This window comes from Epinephelus moara, chromosome 16 (genome assembly GCF_006386435.1).
Source record: "Epinephelus moara isolate mb chromosome 16, YSFRI_EMoa_1.0, whole genome shotgun sequence".
NCBI classification, from domain to species: domain Eukaryota; kingdom Metazoa; phylum Chordata; class Actinopteri; order Perciformes; family Serranidae; genus Epinephelus; species Epinephelus moara.
The window spans coordinates 18,003,858-18,028,652 of record NC_065521.1 but is presented as its reverse complement, the minus strand read 5'-3'; the positions used below and the strand labels follow the sequence as shown (position 1 = coordinate 18,028,652).

At 41.7% G+C, this 24,795-nt stretch overlaps 1 protein-coding gene across 1 annotated transcript in view; it reads left to right on the top strand.

The window, feature by feature from the left end:
• The first annotated feature begins 18,942 nt into the window (after positions 1-18,942).
• The window catches only part of bsna (bassoon presynaptic cytomatrix protein a), a 190,626-nt gene continuing 184,773 nt past the window's right edge, over positions 18,943-24,795 (top strand). Inside the window, exon 1 of the mRNA XM_050063867.1 lies at positions 18,943-19,306. Coding sequence (XP_049919824.1) covers positions 19,119-19,306 — 188 coding nt within the window. The 5' untranslated portion in view covers positions 18,943-19,118. The remainder of the gene's footprint in view (positions 19,307-24,795) is intronic.

Here is a 24,795-nt window from a genome sequence, read left to right as displayed (position 1 = left end):
GTATTCAACCAATTGGACTGTAATATCCCCCTAGATCTAGTCAGTCAGATCCCACCTGGATCTCCCTGGATCCCAGGTAATGTGAGGAGCAGGTGCTTCAAGTGTGCCGTGTTCCTTTGATTCACCTGCTTCTTTGACTTCCACAAGGGCTGACACTGGGTCAGAATGAAATGTGAATTTGATTGGAAAACGTAATGACTTAATGAATGAAAATTATGAAATTAAATAGGAATTATTACATGTTATGGGACTTTTTGTTATTACACATTGTTGCCATATTACAACATTTTACCAGCTACCCCTGTTTAGAATAGATGTTTTACTTTTTTCAAATTTGTCCATTATTTAAGCAATTTCTAGTAATAAAAACACACCAAAACATTTTTTCATGTTAGAGTGATAGTTTATAGAGGGCTAAAGATCACAGGTAGCAGGCTCCAGTTGTCAGGGTTTCAGCTTTGCCTCTACCTTGTGTTTCCTGTTTCCCCTTCTCAGTGTCTCATGTTTGTTTTCAGTCTGTCTCTGTGTGTTTACTGGGCGTGGCCTCATGGTTGGTTCCTCCTGTCAGTCCTCCTGAGTGCCAGCAGCTGCTGAACCTGCACACCTAAACCTCAACAACAATAAAGCCACTGCAGTATAAAACCCTGGCTCAGATCTCCAGACTAGCTGCTAGACCTTTCAGTCACCTGTGCGGTACAGATGTCAAGGCCAACTTCTGAGTTTTTTGGCACATTGTCTTTTTGGACCTCAGTTCACACTTTGCTCTGTGTCTCAGGTTCACCATGCCTGCTTCAGCGATAACCAGCCGTGTCCAGCCTCATTATCGTCCTCTGCCTCCGGATTTGGACTCTGTCTTCAGCCCGTCGGCCATCATTTCACTCAAACCTTCAGCCCCCATCTTCAAACCACAGTCAACTACCTTTAACCATTCCCAGTTCCCTGGTTGGGTTTGCATTTGGGTCCAAAATTGAACTGTCACAACACCAGTGAAATAAGCTGGTGATACATTGCTTGCAACATGAAGAATATGTGTTAAGAGGAAACCTAGAATCTGTCTTGGTGACGATGGTTCATAACAGCAGCTCTCCTTATGAAACACATTTATCAGCAGCACTAACTGAAACGAGTCTATTTAGCTCTGCACAACAGTGCTGCAGAAATTTCCCATCAACAACATCAAGCAACGAGGGCTTTTTACTCTCCTTCTTTTGCTTTCTGTCTTCTCATTTATTTATGACGTTCTCCATCTTCTCCACTCTATCCGTCCCTTCTCCACATTCCTCTCCTCCCTATATCCTCCTATCCATTTTCTGTCTCCATTACTCTATTTTTGCACTAAATAGTGCACAAGCTTCTCTTCTCTTCTTCTTGCTGTCTCTGTCTCTCCTCAGTTACATTTCAATGAACATTTATTGATGTTGTCTGTAAATCTGAGGTGTCTGTGCAGCAAGATAGTCAGAAAGTGAGGAGCAGAAAATAGAATAAACGTCAGGATGGATGAAGTAAAGGTGTTTGTGTGTGTGACTGATGTTGGATATCTGTGAAGCGACAGGAGAGATGGACACTACCGGCTGCTCAGGAAATTGGAACAAGCTCTAAGGCGTTGGGCCATCTTCCTATTTCTTTCATTTTCCCACACTCTCGTCTTGTCTCAAGTCAGTTCCAGGCGATCCTTCCTTGCCTGTGATGGCTTCCTTCAGACCCCCGCACACACACCTCTCTTGGCGAGCAAACACAAAATAAGTAAACAAGCAGCAGCACAGGACAGCGAGGCTTTAATCTTCATGAGATGCTGCGAAAACACACACACTTCTGCAAAACTAAGGATGTCCTGCTTTATTTATTTTAGACTGATTATGATTCACTCAATAATAAATCACGTTTGAAATTCAAGGGCAGTTATCAGCATAAATTGCCTTCATTTATATTCATTAATTAAAATGATTTTATTCAGTTTGAATTAATTTAATGAATAATTATACTTTATTTGATTTAACAATTTAATTTAACTTTGCTGGACAAATTAATTCAGAGGGAAGTGTGCAAAGGTCCTCTTGTAGCATCGATGACGATTACAGAAATAAGTAATCGGGGCATAGCTGGCCCCCAGGACCCAGCTGGGCCCCAGACCCTCCAAACATGTGAATGCACACACTGTAATGGCCGTCATGCTGCATTCACATCATGTGGGACGGACAGTAGTGACAGCAAAGATCCCCACGGGTACAACTTGTTAATGTCATCCGACAGCTCAAGATGGTGACCGCAATCACAGAGACAGAGACGCAGCCAGGCACAGAGACAGTGTGAATGTTCACCTGTGTTTACCTCATATGGACACTAGATGGAGACACATACCATGCAATGCTACATTGCCCCGCACTTACTAATTTCTAAAGCAGGCTGTAAGCATGGAGTGTGCTCACACTGGAGTGACAAGTATGCAAAGATGTCAGTATGCATACAGACTTTGCCTGATTATTCAGTGCTCTGTTGATTGACAGCTCTGTCCCACAATGTAATTTATGAGAAGCAGAGGAGCTGAGTGAGCAAGGGCTCAGGGCTTCCCCACTGTGAAACTGGCAAGCTGCTCAAGGACCCGCTCTCTGGTTGACTTTTTTAACCTTCTGTGTAACCTTTATCCTTAAATCTGCAACTCTGCAGACTTTGCTCAAGGGAATAATAACCCACAGTGCACGGCTTTGTGACGTTAAAACAGAGATGACAGTGGAGGTTCTGGAGGCGTAAAAAGAACATAAACAACACTTGTTTATTGTTCATCAGAGTAGAAACACATATGTCACTGACCAACACTGTGTGTGCTTGTTTATGATGTAATAGTATGATAATGATTTTAAAATACATTGATCTGGTCCAACCCAGCCCAGCCAACAACACCGTTAGATGTTGATATTTGGTTGAATTTTGGTTTTGAGAACGACCAAAATTCAATGTCAGGACAACATCTAAGACCAACATCAATTTTGTTGGGTTCAAGTTATGTTGTCAAGTAACCAAAATCGACTGTCCTCCATTCATCTCATGCCAAAGTCACCGAGACGTAGAATAGTGACATTCAGTCGTAAGGTACTGAAAAACAAAACCAAACGTCAAGAAATGTCATAATGTTAGTGTCCACACAACATGAAATTTTATGTCTTCACACATGTACAATATTGTCAATCTGATTGTCATTTCAACCAAAATTTAACATCTAGCCCTATCAGACAAGAGTCCAACATCTGTCTGACGTCATATTGACATCTGGTGCTAGCTCAGAACAGCAGAGAAAACAGCAAACGCTCCAGTTCATAACACCACATATGGAGTATGATGCTCACTTTGTTGGCCACAGACATGTCTCCTTCCAGGTAACATGATTTCACAAAGTGCGTCCGACAGATGTTTTCTACAGTGGACATTTTGGCATATTGTTTCAGGGACAGGTGTAATTAATTTCATGACTAATGAGCACAGGTGAGCTTGTTACAGCATCCTGGTGCAGTGTGTGCTGGCTCACTAGCATGGCTTACTGGTATACAGGGACAGTGTCATCATTATTGAAATTTGTTTCGCCTGCTTTTCCTGCCATGACAAGTGAAAAAAGTGTGTTGTGAAAGAGGTCTGTTTCTTCCACATGGTTTGTGGCCCTCACAATCTCCTGCACTCAGGGGCTTGGTTGATGACAGAGGTAACATCAATTTAAGTCCGTGAGGGCTCAGTGGTGGACATTGGAACTGGGTCACAGTTTGTATGACATGTGTTGGCACACTTCTTGCATCATTTTAAGTTGGGATAAAACAAAAAAGCATGTCCAGGGGTCCCTGTAGCTCAGCAGGTAGATCAGGCGTCACATGTACAAAGGCTATGTCCTTGCTGCAGCAGCTCCAGGTTTGATTCTAGCCCATGGGCTTTTGCTGCATGTCGTCCCCCCTCTCACACTTGAACTGTCCTCTCAAATACAGGCAAAAAAAACCCTGCAAAACAAACCACTAGTTAATGTCAGTAGTTGCCCGAGTTTCTGGCTATAACACCTCAAAACGTCTGCTGTGAGAAGTTAATTCACTCCACTTTGAACTTGAATTGGCTGTTCATTATCTCACCAGCAGTATCATCCATTGTTTCAAGGTCTGTGCTTGCTCTTCTCCTCACCCATTTGTTTGTGTGTGTGTGTGTGTTTCGTGCAGCAGAGAGGAAATCACGTGTCAGCTCGGTTGCTCACTTATCAGCTCTGCCATATGCTCTTTTATGTAAAAACAGAGTCTTGTTGAGAGGCCTTATGTCCAATCCAATACCAGCAGTAAACTGTTAAAACTACAGTGAATCAGTTTTCTCTCACAGGGTAATTTCACCTCAGCCTTAACCTCAACGTAATCTGCACATACAAATTGAAGATTTACTGCCATCATTATTTCACAATATCCCTGTTTCAGTATCTTCACCGTCTGTAAAGCATTATGACCTTCCCTGCTGTTATAACAGCACTGTGCCTGCAGAGAGCAACAAGGTGAAGCTGCAGGTGGATGCCTCTGCTCTGGTGTCTGTTGCATACAGAGAGGTCCAGTACCTGTGCTCTCCCTCTGTGTAATTCTGCGCTCTCTCTCTCTCGACTTTTAGATGACAAAGTTTCTCATTGTTTTCCAACCATTTCCTCTTTGGTTCTTTTGGTCCACTGCTTTTCTCATCTTGTCTTCCTTTATTGGCAAGCTTCATTCGCTCAGCCATCTGTTCCTCTAAGTATCTCTCTCTGTTGGTTTGTCTTATAATAGGATAGTATTATGGTCTGACCCAGCCTGGCAGACTCTACGTTTATATTTACCTGCAGCCTGTACATGTGTTGTGACGCAAACATGCTGCACAGGTAGTGGTGGATGAAGTATTTTGATCTTTTACTTGAGTAAAAGTATTAATAGTGTAGAAATATTGTGGTACAAGTGTAAGTCCTGTATTCAAAATCTTACCTAAGGAAAAGTACAAAAGTCTGAGAATCACAATATACTTAAAGTACCAAAAATAAAAGTTATGTTTATGCAAAATGGCTCATTTCAGAAAGATATATATATCATATAGACAGCATGGTGGTGCAGTGGTTAGCATTGTCGCCTCACAGCAAGAGGGTTCCTGGTTTGAACCCTAGTGTGGGGGAGCCCCTCTGTGCGGAGTCTGCATGTTCTTCCCATGTCAGCGCAGGGTTTCTCAGGGTACTCCAGCTTCCTCCCACAGTCCAAAGACATGCAGATTAATTGGTGACTCTAAATTGGCCGTCCAAAGACATGCAGATTAATTGGTGACTCTAAATTGGCCGTAGATGTGAATGTGAGTGTGAATGATTGTCTGTCTCTATGTGTCAGCCCTGTGATAGTCTGGCGACCTGTCCAGGGTGTACCCTGCCTCTCGCCCAATGTCATAGGCTCCAGCACCCCCGCGACCCCTACGAGGGTAAGTGGTTACAGAAAAATGAATGAATGAATATATTATCTGATTACAACTATTAATGCATTAATATGTTGATAACTTTAATGTTGCAGCTGATAATGATGGAGCAAATTGAAATTACTCTATATACTGCTAAATATAACATATTTTAACCCATTCATACAACCGCTCACAGGAGCCTATCCCAGCTGACATTGGGCAGGAGGCAGGGTACACCCTTAACAGGTTGACTGACCATCACAGGGGTAACATATAGAGACGATGGAGACAGACAACCATTCACTCTCACATTCACAACTATGGCGAATTTAGAGTCACCAGTTAACCTGCATGTCTTTGGATTGTGGGAGGAAGCTGGAGTACCTGGAGAAAACCCAGGTACGCTCTCCCTGACACAGGGAGAGCGTGCAGGCTCCACACGGAGGGGTTCCCCCACTCCAAGGTTTGAGCCCGGAACCCTCTTGCTGTGAAGCAACAATACTAACCACTGCATCACAGTGCCACCCATGTATTAGATTATGGATACAAAATAAATAAACAAAGTAACTACTAAATAAAGTTATCAAGTAAATATGCAGTAAAAAGTACAATATTTGGCTCAGAGATGTAGTCGAGTAAAGCATAAAGTAGCATAAAATGGAAATAGCTACACAAGTAAAGTACAAGTACCTCAGAACTGTATTTAAGTACAGCACTACACTGAATACCCATCAGTTAGTCATGCTGTGTTGCATTGAATCCGTGCAGAAAAATGTGTTTTTCTTGCAGGCCTCCACAGAAAATGGTGAACATATTGATTTACTGATTGACTGGGAGCCACATTTAACAACAGCAAAACTATATCAAAACATTGATTTACAAACTCTCTCATGCAGTATAACCTATGGTCTCATTTATCCAGTTGTTTGCTCAGTGCTTCCCAAACACATGGATTTTGGCTGAAATACATTAGTATTGGAGAGAGCAAAGATACGTTTTACTTTCAGTGCAGTTTTGAATAATACATAATAATGGTTTTAGCAAAACAAGCACGTGTTTGGGAGGTACTGAGCATACTTCTGGATAAATGAAACTTAGATGATGCTGCACAAGTTGAGAGAGAGTTTGTTTGTGATGTTTTGATATAGTTTTGCTGTTGTTAAATGTGGCCCCTATTCAATTTATAAATCAATATGTTAACACAGCATGACTCTATACAATACAATATACAATGATATATTATTTTGTGGGTGAAGTTTTCCTTTTAATGTCGAGGTTGTTTGTCTGTCAACGTCTTTTGCCTCCCATACTGGCTTAAACAAATATTGTTGCTGCAGTGATTTAAATTGATTTAAATTAGCAGGTGTTTTTCTGTTGGTGTTGTCTGGAAGAAAATGTCTGCCTGCCAGCAGTACTTTGTTGCCTCCCTTAGTAAGCTGTGGGAACCAACGTCAGTAGTTTTTGGGGAGCAGACCTCTTTAGAGATGATTTACCTGGCACAGATACCATGTTTATATTAAACTTCTAAACTCTTCAGATGGCTGGACCGTTTCCTGGGGAGCTGTCCAAGGTATAAAGAGCTGATTAGGAACAAACGCGTTCACTTTTCATCATCTTTGGAGGATAAATATATTAAAAACTTGTGTTCAACATTCAAGATCGCTTAAGAAAATATATACTTTCATAGTGACTTCACTTACCCACAGTAATTAAGTATCCTTTCCCTCCATTTTCTTTCACTTTGTGCCAAAAATGTCTTGCATTGAGAGAGCCAAAATGCGTCACCATAAGGTAGGAAAGCACACACACACACACACACACACACACACACACACACACACACACACTAGCAGCCTCACAGTTGCAAAGCAGGTTACAGTACAGTTTCAAACAAATATTCATTAATCAGCTCACAGTTAAAATAACCCCAATAATTCCAGCCTTTTCTTTCATCAGTCGTCTCTGTGGCAGGATACGCTGGGACGCTGCCCAAATAGAATGCTGACAAGGACCGAATCTTTCCCGTCACACACATTACAGTAATTAACTGTGCATTCAGAGGATGAAAAAGGTGGTGCAACTGTTTTGTGAGTCATAGATAGTTTGAGAAAAATGAAGGCAAGAGTCGATGACTGCTGCTCTCAGCCTTTTGGGTATCAAGCTATTAAGTCTATGAGGATCAGAAATATAAACTCATTTCTTTAAATTCAAGTTAAATAAAGTATTCACTTTATGTTCACATTCAGATGAGTTGAAAGGGCCGTTTGAGGGCAAAAAGCGACTAAGAAGAAAGAGAATTAATAAAAGGAGAGAGAAGCGAGAACAGCATTTCCTTATGCTTCCTGTAATGTGTTATTATTTATCACAGCAGTGAATAATTGCATTATGCTCTCTGTATTTATGAAGCAGTCACATAGAAGAGAAATCACCTGTGGTTCTGGAAACATTCAACGGCGCACACATTTCTTTTCCCTCACTAAATGATGGTGCTTTGGTATAAAAGTTTTGATCAGTTTCTCCGTGGATGATGGAAGGGGAGAAGAAAAACAACCAGAAGACTTTTCTGTTATTCCCTTCAACTCATTGAGACTTGCTCAGAGGCACTGTGAAGTACAAACAAATCAAAACCCAGACTCTCTCTTCGAGAGCTTCATTTTAAAACCCAGCGTGTGGTGTTTGAAAGGTAAACAACTGTTGAATCCACTCATCATGCCGGTTACAATCTCAGTTCGGCAATCCAGCAACATCACAGGGAAATAGATGTTTGTTCTTCAACAGGTTGGTTCTGGGTAACATATCCTCAAATGCATGACATGTTGACTTTTATTTTGCATTCCACTGTTTATAACCCTTCATTTTACAGAAGGAGATGGGACATGTGTTACTGATCTGTGGCTGTATAATCAATTTGCTGCTAGCTTTGGCCATTAATAAAGTGCTGCAGGAAAGACATTTTTTTGTAGGCAGACGTGGAAGTTAGCATTGCCCTTGTTCCCTTGTTAAAAAGTGTTGTGGCAACCAAACATTTATGACACTTACATGCTTTGTTCAGCATAATAATCTTTTCAAATTAACAACACTTTTACAATTTTTAAAGCAATTTTAAAGCAATCTTCTGGTGCAATCACAAGAAGTAAAAAGCTATGCTAGAAACATGTTATGCTAGAAACATGACGTTCTGTAGTCTCATTTAGCCACTTGTTTGCCACATCTAAAAGCTTCAAAATTCATGAGTGGGGTATTTCCGGACATATTTTATGATGTGGTACAAAAATATAAAGGCCTCTTTGACTTGTGTTAACCACAGACCTTATTTCAGGCTCATAACCAAAAACTCATTCAAAAAATCCATTGACTTTGAGACGAGGGAACCAGGAGTGCTAAAATGCTAACTCAGTTCTGGCTTTTAGAACTTATTTCAGCGTCACTCTGTTTGAACAAAGTAAATTAATTAAAGCAAGTAACTAACTCTAGCTTCTGAATATTAACATAAAATAAGATAAGATCCGTACCATCCTAGCTAATGTTGGCTATATCAAAGCTAACCCAGAAATACCAAACATCAGTAACATTAGCTGATTACTTATCATTAGCCAAGATAAGACTAACGATGAGATAAACTGATAAAAAAAAAATGGGTGGGCTACTACTAGCTACAACTTTGGTCATAATAATTCTAAGTTATGCTATTGCTGACCATCAACTTTGTCCATCACAAGGCTAAAGTGCTTTGAACAAGGCTAGCACAATGCTTATGCTCACCTAAAATGCTAAAATATAATTTCATTAGCTGCTAGCTTTGACTCTCATAAGCCTGATGGCATGTTAGCTTGTTGTTTGCCATTACAAAGCTTGCCTGAAATTGTGGGTACAACATGGTCTCACTCCAAAGTTGTTGAATACCAGCACCTGGGCAGTGACTTCCAGCATCAGACACCTATGAAAAAAGCTGTCTTTTCATGTCAGCATGATACACCGCTTGTTGCCTGTGTGATGTCGCCCGGTGGCATCAGGAGGAGACACGGCGGGACAACAATGTAAGTTAAAGGGGTTGGAAGTCCAAGTAGGGCAGGCGGGAGTGGTGGTGGATGGGTCCAACAGCCACCTAGTTTCACCTCGGAGGCCGGTGTTCGCTTCTTGTATGATTGTAAAGGCAAACCCTGATATTTTTTTTCTAAATCCAACCATGTGCTTTTGTTGCCTAAACCTAACCACGTCCATGTGTTGGCTAAAAGTAACCATCCATCTTGCCACAATGGCACTCTGGCACAAACTGGACATAAATTTGGAGTGCTGCTGGAACGTACCATTCAGTTATTCAGAGCACCACACTCTCAGAGCAGCAGAGCGTACTCTGGGCACTCTACCTGGTGAGATGGAGCAGCAGAGCACCAGGCGGAGTGTATTTATGATGAACTTAATGGTTCATTAACTCAGGTAAAAATAGAACACCCTGTTACTTTGAATATCAGCACCCTCATTTTAGTGTAAAGCAACAGTTTGGATTCATGAACGCAACTTATGTGCAAAGCTCAACATCCAGTAAACGATGCACCTGTTAATACAGGAAGTGGCCAATCAGAGCAAACCAAATGCCCACCACATCATGGGTAGATTGGGATTAATAGTTTAGAGATTTTGTTTATTTCCTTAGACTTTATTAGTTTGTTGGCTCTTTTGATTGGGTTACTTGGCATCATATTTACACTGATAGACTAATTATCCTGTTTGGTTTTATTTGTCGTTGAGGTGCCACTTACTGGAACACGAGAATAGGAGAGAGCCGTTGTTAATGCTATTAGTAATGCCTGAGCTTTACTTACAAGTAAAAATACTGAGTGAGTTTTTTTTTTTTGCAAAACACAAGAATGAAAGAATTAAAGGAAGAAAACAGAAAGAAAGTAGGGAAGGTAAGAAATTAAGTGCATGACACAACAGACATTCTCCAGACTTACCATGAAGAGGCAACAATAACAACCAATAACCTCTCTCCCTCACATCATCATTTTAATTAATTTCAGTCAGAAAAAAATAGAAGGACTTTATTTCCAACACAGCATTATGTTGACTTTATTTCCAATTAAGAGAAGGAGAAATGAGGTCCCCATCTAACTCATTTGTGATGGAGAGAAAGAAATCAATTAAAGGAGGAATAAGATGGAATAGAGGATATGCATTAACTTCATTTAACCCTCTCCTGACCACATCCTCAAATTGTTTTCTGACTTAGAATGTAAAAAAAATCTGTGGTTTATGAAGCAGTTGAGACACATAGAGACAGACAGCCATTCATGCTCACATTCACACCTGTGGCTAAAATAAAGTCAGCAGTTAGCCCTGCATGTCTTTGGATGGATGGACGGATGGATGGATGGATGGATGGATGGATGGATGGATGGATGGATGTTCGGATTCATGGTGTTTCTGCTTGATTTAGCCCATTAATTGCAAATCACTATATTTATCACACTGACAACCATTTTCCAAAGCGTAGGCTCTGGCTTCACACTTTTGAATGTTTTTTCTTACCTTTTAGACTGACATTAGTTTCTATGGTAACATAATTCAGATCAAGATAAAAGACCACTAAATTTGTACTCTTGAAACTCAACTTAAAAAAAAAAATTCTAATACTGTAGAGGAATGAATAGAATTCAGTGGCTGCTTGGGAAACAAATTCATTCAAAAGCACAACATTTGGAAAATGGTCAATTATTGTATATGATATGCAGGCAAAGGGCCAGATCAGTGGTTCGGTCCTTTATCTAATCAATGAGAGGAGCACAGACTGCTGTTTGTGCCTCTTTCCAGACTTATCTGGGGAAGTCAAAGGAAGGTCAGACACTCTGGAATGAGATAAATGACAAGAACAGTCTCCTCTGTTGCTACCTCTGGATTTGGGCAGTGAAAGTGCTGATTGGGGTCTACCCCGCCTATCAATCATTCAATCAGCCAGCTGACCAATAGGGTTTCCCTGCCTCAGCCTGTTGCTTGGGGTGAAGTGGACTGCTGGCACGTTGCTCATTTTAATCTCCTTAAGTATTCGCCCCCACAGTGGCGTCAATGAGTCAGTCTGTCAAAGTGATCGATTCTGGTGTTGCAGGTTTTCCTGAGCAGCCGGGACTCTCTGCTGGAGCACGAAACTGTTCACTGGATGAGAAACTGGATGCTGGATTCCACAATTCATCAGCCACTTCATGATAGCTGATTGAAAGGAGACTGCCTGGAGTCTTGCCATTACAGTCTGGTACTGTAGAAATGACAAATGCTGGTGATTATGTTATTGCCTCCCAAGGCCAATTTGTTATTTACCCTGCTTACTGTGGTCAGCCAAGACTGGCAGACGTTTGCCTTGTTTAAACACAAAGAGCCAAAATAATTTTACAGGTGATTATAATCTTTGACCAGCAAGGCTACACATTAAATAAGGTGTAACATTCAAAGACCCTTTATTACTCCTGCAAACTTGTCAGTTCTCCCAAATTACATGCACACAAAAAATCCACATACCTTCTGCAATATCCCTTAATTTACTAGTTTAATGATATCAGATTTAAATGTAAAGCATTGAAAAATGACATTTGAAAAACTCTATTCACCAAAACAGTGTAATGAAAATAAGATGCAGTTGCTAGTTCTTAAAGTTTAAAGCTGCTAAAATCAGTGTCTTATTATTAACAATCCATCGCTCGCAGCTTGTATGTGGGAAGTCAAGTCACAGAGAATTATCACCTGTTTTGGTACTTCCCCAGTACTTCCCAGCTCCTTCCAGCTCACTGTTTTACAGTCCACAAATTTACTGGCTTGGTTCACCCTCACTGCGTGTTATTTTTGGCCACACTGATAGATGTTTTCAACAAAAAAAAACTCTAAAAATGATCTCACACTTCCTGCTCAGCACCAAACGGCAGGCAGAAAAGTTAGACACTCGCTGATGAACATAGTTCAGCGTTTAGCAGCTAGAGAGTCAGATATTTTCCTCAGGAGTTGGTCAAGATTAAAGCTGAGGAAAAAGTAAATTGAAGATTAAACTCACATTTGTCAGGTGGCCAGAAACATGACTCCAAATGAATGTTAATAATGCCCCTTATCTGCTTAATGGGTAAATACATAGGAGTAGATTTTTAGGGAGATGCAGGGGACATGTCCCCCTCGATATTTAGAACGTGTGCATTTGTCTCCCCTAATAAAAACATTAAAGTAGCAGAGGACTTTTATTTGATTAAATGAAAGACATTTTTACCATAAATTAACGTAAAAAAATCCAAATTATGATGCATAAAACTTAATTAGAATGGAGTAAATTAAATGTTTGATGCTCAAAATTTCCTTGGGGAGAACCCAAATGCCCAGTTTCATATGTGTCCCCCACAATATTGAAACAAAACCTACACTATTGGGTAACAAGTCAGCCAGATCATCTCTAATGCAGGATTTATACTTCTGCATTGAATAGACACCGTACCTTTGGTGTAGGCTCTGTGTCGACATAAAGCCTCCTGTCTGTTATTTTAAGCTGAAGCCATTTCCCTCTGTGAAAATGAACTTTATATTTACTTTAATTTCACAGATAACAAGCAATAAAAGCCTCCACAAAATAGCAGTTTAAGTCTTATGTGTGATTTATCCTTGCGTCATTTGAGTAGAGGAAATCTCCGCTAGTAAGTTATACAGTGTAAAATGCCATAGGCATGTGCTAATGACGTTTGCATGTTATATTTGTTCGGAAAACATGTTTAGTATGAGAAAATTGTTTTGTCCGTGAACCTTGTGAGTTGTACTGGAGCCGAATTTTGTAACATTACCTATGTTAAATGTTGCTGTTGTCCCTGGCTTCATATGAGTAGAGGAAAAGTCCGCTAGCCACTAGGCTAATCTATACAATGTAAAATGCCATAGACTTTTGCTAAAAACATTAGCATGTTGTATTTGTGGGCAAAATGTGTCCAGCAAAAGACAAAAGCTTTGTCTGTGAATACTGCAAGTTAGAGTGAAGCCAATTTGTGAAATTGTTTTTGAAATGGTCACTATTAAGCCATGTTTAATGTGTGTTTTGAATCAACTAAACCTTACAGGACTTCACAGAAACCCTGCCGCCAACTAGTGTTTTGGAGGTGTAACAGCAGAGCGACCACTGCACAATTATAAATGCTCACAACGGCGTAGACCATTTGCGTAGGCTATGGCGTTGGCTCTGCATAGAGCTGACGCACAAGTACAAGTCCTGCTTTTAAAGGTGATCATAGGTCACTTTTGAGTTTAGAGCGTGTGTCTGCTGGCTCCAAGTGGCCCAAAAATCAGTTAGTGCATGACACGATCTAATCCCTACTCGTATTTTGACACTTGGGCAGAAGACCCTGGCACCATTACAATGGCTTTTCCATTGAATCTTGACGCAGGGGGTCAGCAGTCAGGTTTAGGTAACAAAACTACATTGTTAGGGTTAGGAAAAGATCGTGGTTGACGTCTGTCATGTCTGTCAACTTAAGTGACAGAACACTCATCATTGACTTTTTGTTGCAACGTGTCACCTGGGTCAAAGTCCTGTGCTTCTTAGACCCATCAACCTCCCCTCCTACCCACCCTAAGCAGCCTATACTCTCAGGCTCTTTATACTACGTCTGTTGTCTGAAGGTCTAGTAATGACGTTGTTTACATTGGAGCCACCCAAGTTACATTTTTTGATGCTCTGTGGATGAGGCCAGGCTGTGATACAGCTTTTAAACTCATGCGGATGAAAGCTCTGAAGGGAGTAAGTCGACCTTTGTGCTTACAATGTCTAACAGTATCCTTTTCCCAAAGTATAAGAGTGAATATCCATGCTGAAACGTTCAAATCACTGCGCATAACTCACAGATCTCACTGTCAAACAGCAATAGACTGAGAATGAAAAATGGCACTGGACTTTTGACTCAAACCAGCCCCCTGCCAAAACTATCTGCATGACTGGCTTTGTGATTTATGTGTAACATTTAACGAATCTTACTCACACACTGCAAAGATGACAAAGCAGATATACTCACACTTATACTTTTTCACCTTGTCTTTGCATATTCACAGAGGTGTTTAAGTTAGACAGCGTTGGCGTTATTAAACAACAGGTATGATCTAACAAGCATTTCTCAATAGCTCTTAGTAGAGTATGAAGAGTGCTCGGTAGATGCACAATTACTTTATGCCCATGCTGGTACAAAGCCAATATCTGACTCCGTTTGGCACTTAGCTGGGTTGTCCCTGTGGAGTGCTCGCTTTCCATTTGCATTGCTTTGAATGAATTCAGCATTGCTACATTTAAGTGCCTCAGTTCTCTCTTTAACTCTGTAATTTCTCGGTGGAGAGCTTTGTGCCGTCTCTTCAAGGTTTTCAGAGTCATGTTTTTGTCTGTTTCTTTGCTCTCTTCAAACCTGAGTGTGTTATATATTACAGGCAGGTGTCTGTATTGCCGCTGGAGTGTACCATCAGTGCTGCTTCTGCTCTGTTGTATGTTCTATGGTGCTGTGTTTTGTGCTTAATGTTAATGTCTCTATGTTGCCTCTGCTTGACATTTCCGGATGCCTTCAAGTGCAGTTGGGTTTACTGTGATCCAGGGAAGAGACAGTCTCAACAATCCATGAGGTTGTGGATAGAAATTTTCTCGAAGCTCTGAGATCACAAGTTGTTCCTAGTTCAAAACTGTAAAAAGTTGTCAATGTTGAAAACACAGTCACTTGACATTTTTGAAATGTAACCAAGGCCATGTCTGTTTTTTTAGCCTTGGACTGAACAAAAAGTGTGACCAAGTTTATAAAAATGGAAACTAATGGCATTATTAAAATGTGAAAGCTGAAAGAGGCTTAGAGGAGAATTGTTTTCCTCTCTATCTTTTGCAGCTGCAGCACCAGCACCACTGTGTCTCTCTCCTCTACGCTGAGAGAGATGCTGCACAGTATACATGCAGCGCTGAAGTTAGCTGGCAGGGTTTATTCATCTCTATAAAGTCTGACCGCAGAGGGAGACACTTGGCATTGGAACAGAGAGCGGACCTTTTCCCAGCGGCTGAGGGGGTGAGACACTGTTCGGAGGCTGTTATCTGACCGACTTTGTTGTTATTGTTGAATGGGATGGATTTAATGCCCCTTTATTCACTACATTTTTCTCAATCTCTCCATTCTATTAAACATGTTCTTGTTAAAAACTGTTAAAGAACCTCTCCATTTAAAAAAAAGTGCTTTTGGTCTGTTTTTGTCTCCTAAAATGTCCGACCTTGAGTATACTGACTTGTATCTGTGCAAGTTTTTCACTAGACAAAGTCTGGTGGTATTTTTGTATTCCTCTACTGAAGGGAGTGATGTCAGTGCACTTCCCTAAAATGTGAGATTCAACATCACTATTTTTAAAGCCAGTGTCCACTGTCTAATACAGGAAACACATCAACAGGGCAACAGATTTGATACAATGTAGCAGATATTATTGTTTGTTTCACAACCACTAATGTGGTGTCAGCTACTGCCAGTTAGCCTTCAAGCTAACAAGCAAATAAATGATGTTAATGACACTTACTGTACCTTTCTGACATGTCTGCTAGTCACTTATTTTGGTGCAAAATAGACTCCTCATCTGAGTCTGGGTCTGACTGAAGCTCAAACATGTTTGGCTGAATCTCTCCGATGTTTCCTCTAATGGTAATGCCAGCCATTTTGATGCACACTGCTCTTTGACTAGTAAACCTAGCAGGAGCAGCATCGATGGGTGGGGTGGAGGCCAGATCCAGAATTTCTCAATGAATGAGAAAAAATGGATCTGCTTCCAGCCCCTAAAATGTGTCTGTGGAGGACTATTTGCTACTGTTGGTGTTAATGCTGTCCTCGCTGCTATTGCGGTTGTTGCTGCTGCTCTAGCTGATATTAATATGAGGCAAGTCACATTACATATGGCAAGGATAACAGTCTTTCAAGTGTTTAAATTTGGAACAGAAAACATTTCAGCTGCTCTCAGTCAGTGCAAATGAGGAAACCTCAGCTATAAATGAGCTCCGGGCCCCTAGTGGACCCCTGCTTGTGGTTAAAGTGAAACACAAATTAATTTTGGAATTGTAGACCATGTGGATTTTGACACAGGCAGAGGTGTAGTTACCTCTGTGGACACTGAGGTCATGTCTGCAATATGTTTTGTTGTTTAGGTATTTTCACATCATAAAGAAGAGTTTACTTTCAAAATTACACACATTTTTTTCCAAGGAGGATTCTATGTTTTTTGTTGACTAAATTTGATTGTTTATGCAAAAAATAAAGAAGAGAAATAATTGAGCAAAATGCAGTGTGGTTAGTTTTTTCAAAATGAAATACCTGGCCACAAAATCATAATGTAGTGAGACAGTTTAATATGAGTTAAGTAGTTCAGTTAGTCTCATTCAAGTCACAAATTTCTGGCTACAGTCCAGGACACATGGACTGCCTCAAGGCCATGATCAGTTGACGCAGTGTGTAATTACCCACCCACCCATTGTCTATAACCGCTTATCCTATTCAGGGTTATAGTGGCGCTGGAGCCAATCCCAGCTGACACTGGGTGAGAGGCAGGGTGAATCATGGGCAGGTTGCTGGCTAACAAACAGACATAGAACCATTCATGCTCGTATTCACACACAAATCATAGTCAACAGTCAACCGTCATGTTTGTAGACTGTGGGAGGAAGTCGGAGCACCCAGAGAAAAACCACACTGACACAGGGAGAACATGCAAACTGCACACAGAAGGGCAAGCAGGTTAAAATCAAGAATCCTCTTCCTCTGAAGCAACAGTGATAACCACTGCACCATTGTGCCACCCTGCTTCAGTTATGCTTATTTTCAAAATAAGTTTTCAGTAATCAAAATGACCACAAACTAACAGATACACAATGAATCTGGCCCTGTAGAGCCTGTTAGGGTCCAGGGCCCTCGGGCAGTGGCAGACAATCACATAACATTCAGAAGCCATGTTTATCAGTTAAATGAGAGCAGTGGTTTAAAACAAAATGGAAAATGAGTTAAACAAAAAAAACCCATGCCTTATCATAATGTTAAAAATGATTTAAAAACAAATCCATTATCTGCACCTGCACCGTCACCCACCTGGATCCAGACCTGCAGGCTGCAGCAAAGGTTAATCACTTGCTTATTGGCTCTTGGCCTAAATTAACCAAATGCCATTTAAATGTTGCAGCACATTTTTGACACATCCAGCTTAAAAACAGACAAACAAACAAACATGTCTAAAAACACAACCTTTATTTGAATGTGTTTCTACTGGATATTTTACATACTCATGAAAATAAAAATGCAATATGATGTGCCATTATATGCTCACTAACCTTTGATAAATCATACTCATGCATGATTTTAACAGTTTTTTTTTTTAATTTAATAGCTCTTAATCCTATGTATTCTGTCAGAATTCACATTTCTTTCATCTCCTATAACTTTTATAATACACACAAACCCAATAGTAGCCTGTCCAGATATAGTCAACCTCCAAAGTATCAGACTCAACAGATAAATGTTTCCCGGAGCTCCACTGTGCGCCACCAGGAGCAAATCAATCTGAATAAATAGTGAGTACCAGCAGGTGTGTAACACCATGGGGTGTTTTTGGACACGTGACGCTCCGGTGCAGTTGAGCTGCGCGCTCACGTCACTCCTCATGCCCTTCTCCAGTGAGAAAGTGTCACGTGAACGCGCACGTATACTGTAGCTCCCTCCCTCTCTCCCTCCCTCTCTCCCTCCACTCTCCACTTCTGGTGTGCTCAACATCAGCAGCACCCACAGCCACAGAGCGCGCGCCCGCGTCTGTGGTTGCGCACTTGTGCTCTTCAAATAGCCGTGTGTAAGTCTAATAATTGGATCATTTTAGGAGAGTATAATGGTTAAAACGTAGCTATAAGATTTCTGGTGAATCAACATTACTTACAGACAAAATATGTAGCCTATGTTTTAAGGTGTACATTAACACACTGCAGTGATCCCATTCTGTAAGTAGGTCTAATGTAGTGTTATTCTATTTATTAACATCTGTTTGTGTCATGGCCCAGTGGTAATTTAGTTTATTGCTTAATTCAGAGGATCTTAAAATCAGTTTAACCAGCATAAATCTCAATGTGGTAGATTCACAGAGGACATTACAGTAAATAAAAACACATTCATACGAGTTATGAACAGAGGGTTCGGGGATAAAACAACCTGAATGACTACCTCCTTGAAAAATCTAATTTAATTTTCTGTCTATTTGTGTCTGTTTTCCTCCTGATGGTCGCCAGCAGGAGGTCAGAGTGCACCCTCCTTTTCATTTCTCTCCATATTGCTCGTTGTATCTTAATCTTGCTGCTGCTGCGACCCAATTCCGCCCACGGGGCTCATTTAACTTTGATCTAATCTAATCTAATCTCAGTTTCTCTCGCCTCTCGCGCTTTTATTTCCCCCCTCACAGTCGCCGTGGCCGCGCGGCGCGCTCCCGCTATCACGTCAGGAGGCAGCCCACTGGTCCTGAAGCTGATGATGATGATGGCGGTGATGGAGGAGCAACGCTGAGTTCGCTCTCCCGGTTTTCAGCTCCCTCCTTTTTTCCATTCATTCTTTTTTGATTCTTATCCAAAATAAAACGGACAACATAGCGACATAGAAGCGACGCCGCCGACTCGACCTGCAACCTTTCTCCACCTCCCTCCCGTCTCCTGAGCCGAGACCGAGATGGGGAACGAAGCGAGCATGGAGGGCGGCGGGCAGCCCGGTGAGCCGGGAGCCGCCGGGATGATGGGGTCGGTGATGCCCGGAGGACCCGCAGCAGGACCGGGGGCAGGACAGCACATGAAGCCGGTCAACGGAACCGCTGCCGGGGGAGGGATGGGGATCGGAGGCCCCGGGATGGGAATGACGAGGTAGGAGCAGCAGTAGTGGTGGAGGTGTTTGGGGCTGGGTGACTTACTACATCCCAGTGTGTGTTTTAACACGGAAACGTTTGGATAAGACACCAGATGTCATTTGAGATTTGGGAGAGATGGGGTGTGTAAGTGTTTCCCTCTCTCGTGCATGATTGTAAGGAGGACATATGAGCGTGTGATGGTGTGTTATTACCAGGAGAGGAGTGACATCCCGCTCCAATCTGAGGATGCTGACAACAGGAGAGCTGTCCGCGGTGCTGAAACGCTCCCAGCTGCACCGCTCAGCCCCAATGCTTCATTTCAACGTGTGTCCCAAAATAGGTTTGACATTGCATGTTAAGGTGGCTTACACCCACCGTGCCCCTGTGCTCCGTGTTACACTGTTGTCACCAGAGAGTACCTAGGGCTGCTTTGCTCCCAGATTGTGCTTTTATTCCGCGGTGTCATGTGCTGTAATAGTATTTCCTCCTTCCTCGAGCTCGGGCTGTGCTCTGGCGTATTGTGTTGAATGGGACGTGTGTTTGACAGCTGCTGAAAAAACACACAGCCGAGCCCTCGTTTTTCTCCACGATCATTAAAGAAACGTGACCACTGGGACGGTTTTGTGGTTTGTGCTGGAGATGGAGATGCAGCTCGTTTCCGCATGGGCGAGATGAGAGGGTGCTGGATGCGTGTGTGTGTGTGTGTGTGTGTGTGTGTGTGTGTGTGTGTGTGTGTGTGTGTGTGTGTGTGTGTGCATGTGTGCGTGAGCGTGTGTGTTCGTACGTTAAGGGGCTTGCCTGGCTATGTAGGCGTGTGTTTGATGATGTGTGTGTAGTACTGGTACTATGAGCGACGCCTACGTTTCCCGTTAATGACGTAGAGGCGTGTGACAGATAGATGGTGCGTATACCGACATACCAAACCGTGCCCACCGTACCATGTCTCACCAAACCCTGTTAAATCCAGTGCTGCTGCGCCACATAATACCAAACAATCATAATTAAAATATGCATAATTCAGTCTCTAATCTCATCTCATAATACAGATACTATCAATATGTGTCTTCCAGTTCAACATCCGCTGGGTGTCATGGACAGATTATAAAATAGCCACATTAAAACATACACCAAAGGTATCATGCTATGGCTCACACATACACATAAATGGACATGGATTTTAGGGGGGGCGCAAGGGACTCGGTCACTCGCTGTATTCAGAACATGTGCATTTGTCCCCCCAAATAAAATATGAAAGTAGTAGAGGACTTTTATTTTGGCAAAATTAAAGACATTTACACTATATACTGATGCATAAAAGGCACATACTGGTGTTAAATGCTCAGTTGTTTCTTGGCAGAAGATCCGAAAACACTCTATTTCATTTTTGTCTTGCCCCAGAGTTAAAACGAAACCAACGCCCTTCCACATACAACCAGATCTCATGGGAAATGTGTCCCTGTTTGTATTTAAAAAAGGCAGTTTTTGACATCTATATGAAAGAAAAACTGTGGCCATTTGGACTCATATGTGCAAGCCTGTTCTTACCTTCAAATAAGATTCCTTTTTCAAAGGATGTTACATATATGTACTGTGTATGAATTTTTCATTTGATGTGCATTCAGGTGCCCTGGTTAGATGTTGTTTTATCATACAGCATACATGCTACACCATAACATGCCATGACATAACCCTGACATGTGTCCTAACATAACATGACCTGACATCACATCACATCAACGGCTGCACAGTTGACACACATCATATCCTTAGCAAAGACCTTTCTACAAAGCAGAAGCATTTTTTTTTTAAATATTTGGTATGATCACTTTCTCCCCTCCAGCTCCAGTCTCTCCTTTAGCTCGGCTGTGACAGCACGTTATGCTACAATCACTCATCTTTGCCACAATCCAGAAACCCCAGTTCACTGTACCACCTCATCCATAACCCCCCTCTGCAGCCAGGCTGCCGTACAGAGACCTAATCAGGTTGACGTTTTGTGGAAATACAGCCGGAGTAGGGCTACAGCTGGCCTATACACACTAGGGTTATATTTAGGACACATCCCGAGTTTGATTCATGCATCTGTAGGAGAGAAGAGCGGAGCAGCGCAGGCCTATCCATCATTATATAACACAGGGACTCAGAGAGCAGATGACAGCTTCAGCTCGCTTCCGATGAACGACAACAGAGCCCAACATGCTCTGATGCATTATTTCTGCATTACACTGTTCAGGGGATTCACAATGATGTAGTCTTCTTCATCTTTGTTGCTGTTATCAAATATTGCTGCAGGTCTCTGAACTCCGGGTTTCAGACCTGGAAAACGGCGCCCACATTTCAAATCCATGCCGAGTTAAAAGGTGAGGGGTTTCACGGCGTGAAGCACCTCACATTAAGTATTTATAATGGCGTAATACAAGGCCATGTGAACAGATTGGATCACGTGCAGAGCGTGTTTGCTCACCCCCCGCCCCTCTCACTCTCACACACTCTCACACACTCCCTCCCTCTTCTGCACTGCTCTGCCTGACTGCCTGCTCCTATCACTCCCTCTCTCCCTGTCTCCTCTGCGCACTCGCATGCTTTGCTACTCTCTTGTCTTTCTCCCTTTTTCTCTCTGTCTCTCTCTGTATCCTGTGCACACTTGCAGTCTTTATATAGGAGAAAGGATGTCGCTCTCTCTCAGTTCCCTTCAGTCTTCCTTTCTTACTATGCCTCTCATTCTGCCGCTTTTGCCGCTCTCTTTCTTTTTCACTCAATCTCTGCACACTGCTGCCTCAGTCTTTCACTTTCTCTTTCTTCTCCTCTGCATCTAAATTAATATCCCACTCAGTTTGCATTTGGCACTGTTTACAGTGGTGATGTAGAGCGGAAAGGTCAAGGTGTGTTTTTCTTTTAAGTATTGTCAACAAAACCTAACAGAAAGACCAAACCGACAATGTGTTGGTCCATCTTTTCTCCCATGTCTGTGGCACTCAGTCCCAAACCCATTGGTTCCTAATGGACATGTAAATCTTTAAACATGCACCAAAAATTAATTGTTACAGGATACATTTTTGGGGACTATTTTCAGCTGTGGATGAACACAAATGTGGTACTCTTGTGTCATTTAAAGGCAGCAAGATGCTTTGTATGGACCTTGAAATAAACTCCAGATCACGTCACGTATTCACGCGCCAGTAATTCGTATATAGCTCACATAATGTGAAGAGTGAAAGTCCATGTAAGGAGGCAGGTTGAGGTTGAGGTTAAACAAACACAGGACTTTTCCCCAGGAGACCGGTGATTATGTCCCATGTACGACGTCACCATGTTTCTTTTTCTGAACCTAACCTAACTTTTCTTGCCTAAACCTAAACCTATGCAACTTAAGATTAAGTATGTAACTTCAAATTTCAATTTGTTCACAATAACAAAAATTTAGAATATTGCCAGCATTACACTTTAACACCAAGCACATGTCAGCAATTTGTCCACTTTGCAATGATATGTGACAGGTGTGTTTCAAATACAACAGATCCTACAAAATACGAACGAAATGACAAAATGAAGGGTTAAGGGAAACATCATAGTTTGGGATGAAATCACTACTTCCTCAAGGTTAGCGGAGCTCACTCTCCTCACTTCCTCCTTTGCCCCCGTGATAATTATTAGGGCTGTGAAAGAGCTCTGTCACTTGAATGTAAACATGACGCTTTGGGGCATTTGCTGAAACAAGTAACGTTGTCGCTCCTCTCGACAGCACAGTCTCTGCAAATATACTGTACTATTTGCTGCTTATGTGAAAATCCCTCCCCCATCCTTTTCTCTCTCTCCCTCCCCGCCCCCTTCTCAACCAATAACCAGCAGCCTATAAATGGCTCTGCCTTTACAATGAGATACAACCGTAGTGCTATATAGGGTACGGGAGGACAGATAAGGAGTGCAGAGAGAGATGCCAAGAGTAAGGGGAGAGAGATGGAGGAGGTGAAAGGGGAGAGAACAAGTGAGAGAAAAGAAGGAGGGAATGAAAGCCGGAGGAAATAGATCAAGTGTAGTGTACAATGGGATAAAACCTGAAGGGACACAGGGAGGGGGAAGGGAGAGATGGGGTAGTAATAGATCTTAAGGTGTAACCTCCAGTCAGGGATCATCCAGTGATATAAAGTCATTATATTGCCAGGAAAATCATATTTAAACATGTCTCAGGTGATACATTTTTGTTTCATTTATAATGGTTTTCAGCATTTTTCTTTAAAAGGTCCAGAGTGTTGGATTTAGGGGGATATATTGGCAAAAATGAAAGGTAATATGACACAGAGTCTGCCATGTTGCACCACTGTGTTTCTATAGTAACCCAAAATGGACAAACCAAACACTGGCTTGAGATAGGGCCATTTGCCTTTTTGCATCGTTAGCATCCCCTCTGCAATGAGCCAAACTGCATCTGAAAAACACTGATTTTTAACATGAAACTGCTTTATTCAGTGTTTTTACCGGTTTAAATTTCTGCGTCCATTTATTCTGGAGAGAAGTAGACCTCTGTGGATAATTCTGCTCCCGGTAAAAACCACCTGAACACCTGGGTTGTAAATTATCTGAGATAAACAGTGAGCACAAACTAGCAGGTGGTGGTTAGCAAACAGCATCGAAGAAACACTCATTTGTAAACATTTTCAGTGTTTTTATTGATTTCAATCACCTGGGGTCTCATTTATAAAAATTTCCTGTCTCCAAAATGTTCATAAGCATGGGTAAAAGTTTCTCCCATCCAGTCTGTTTTTATACATCACAACTTTTACATGCTTAAGAATGAACAATGAAGGAATCCTTGGCAGCACTTGGCACAGGGGGGAGGAGTTTCACCTGGTTGCAATCTGCAATCCTCACCTCTAGATGCCACTGAATCCCACACACTGCTTCTTAAATGCAGTATTCATACCATTGTAGATGTTGTCCAACATGTTTTGCAAAATAAAATAGTATTTTGATGTATTTATTCAAGCCAACTCAAGTAAAGTACTTCAATTTGAGAAGAGAAGTGGAAGCTGAAAAAGTTGGTTGAAGAAATACACAGTGAGGGCCTGTGATGTGCAGATGGAGCCTAAATTACAACCAGCAAGAGACAAAGATAATAAAGAGTGGGCACAGATGTATAAAGGAAGAAAGAATAAAAAGCAAATAAAGAAATTAAGGAAAGAATATGAGGTAGAAAGAGAAGAGGGGATGGAAAGTATGGATATCCAGATGGCTGAAGGTAAAGGAGGTAGAAAGGAGTAAGAGAGCATAGCAAAGAGAGAAGGAGAGAGAGCAGCACATATGGAGCAGACCATTCCCTTTCTGAGGCATCACATGTTCAGTTTACATCTGACTCAACTCACACTCATGTTTTCAGACTTATTTGTTGGCCAGGCTGTGTGTACATTTGTGTAGGCTACATGTGTGTATATGAATGTGTGTCTGTGTGTTACACATGACAACTTCACTGTTTTTTGTATATGATCAGTAACTGTGAAGAGCTGTTCA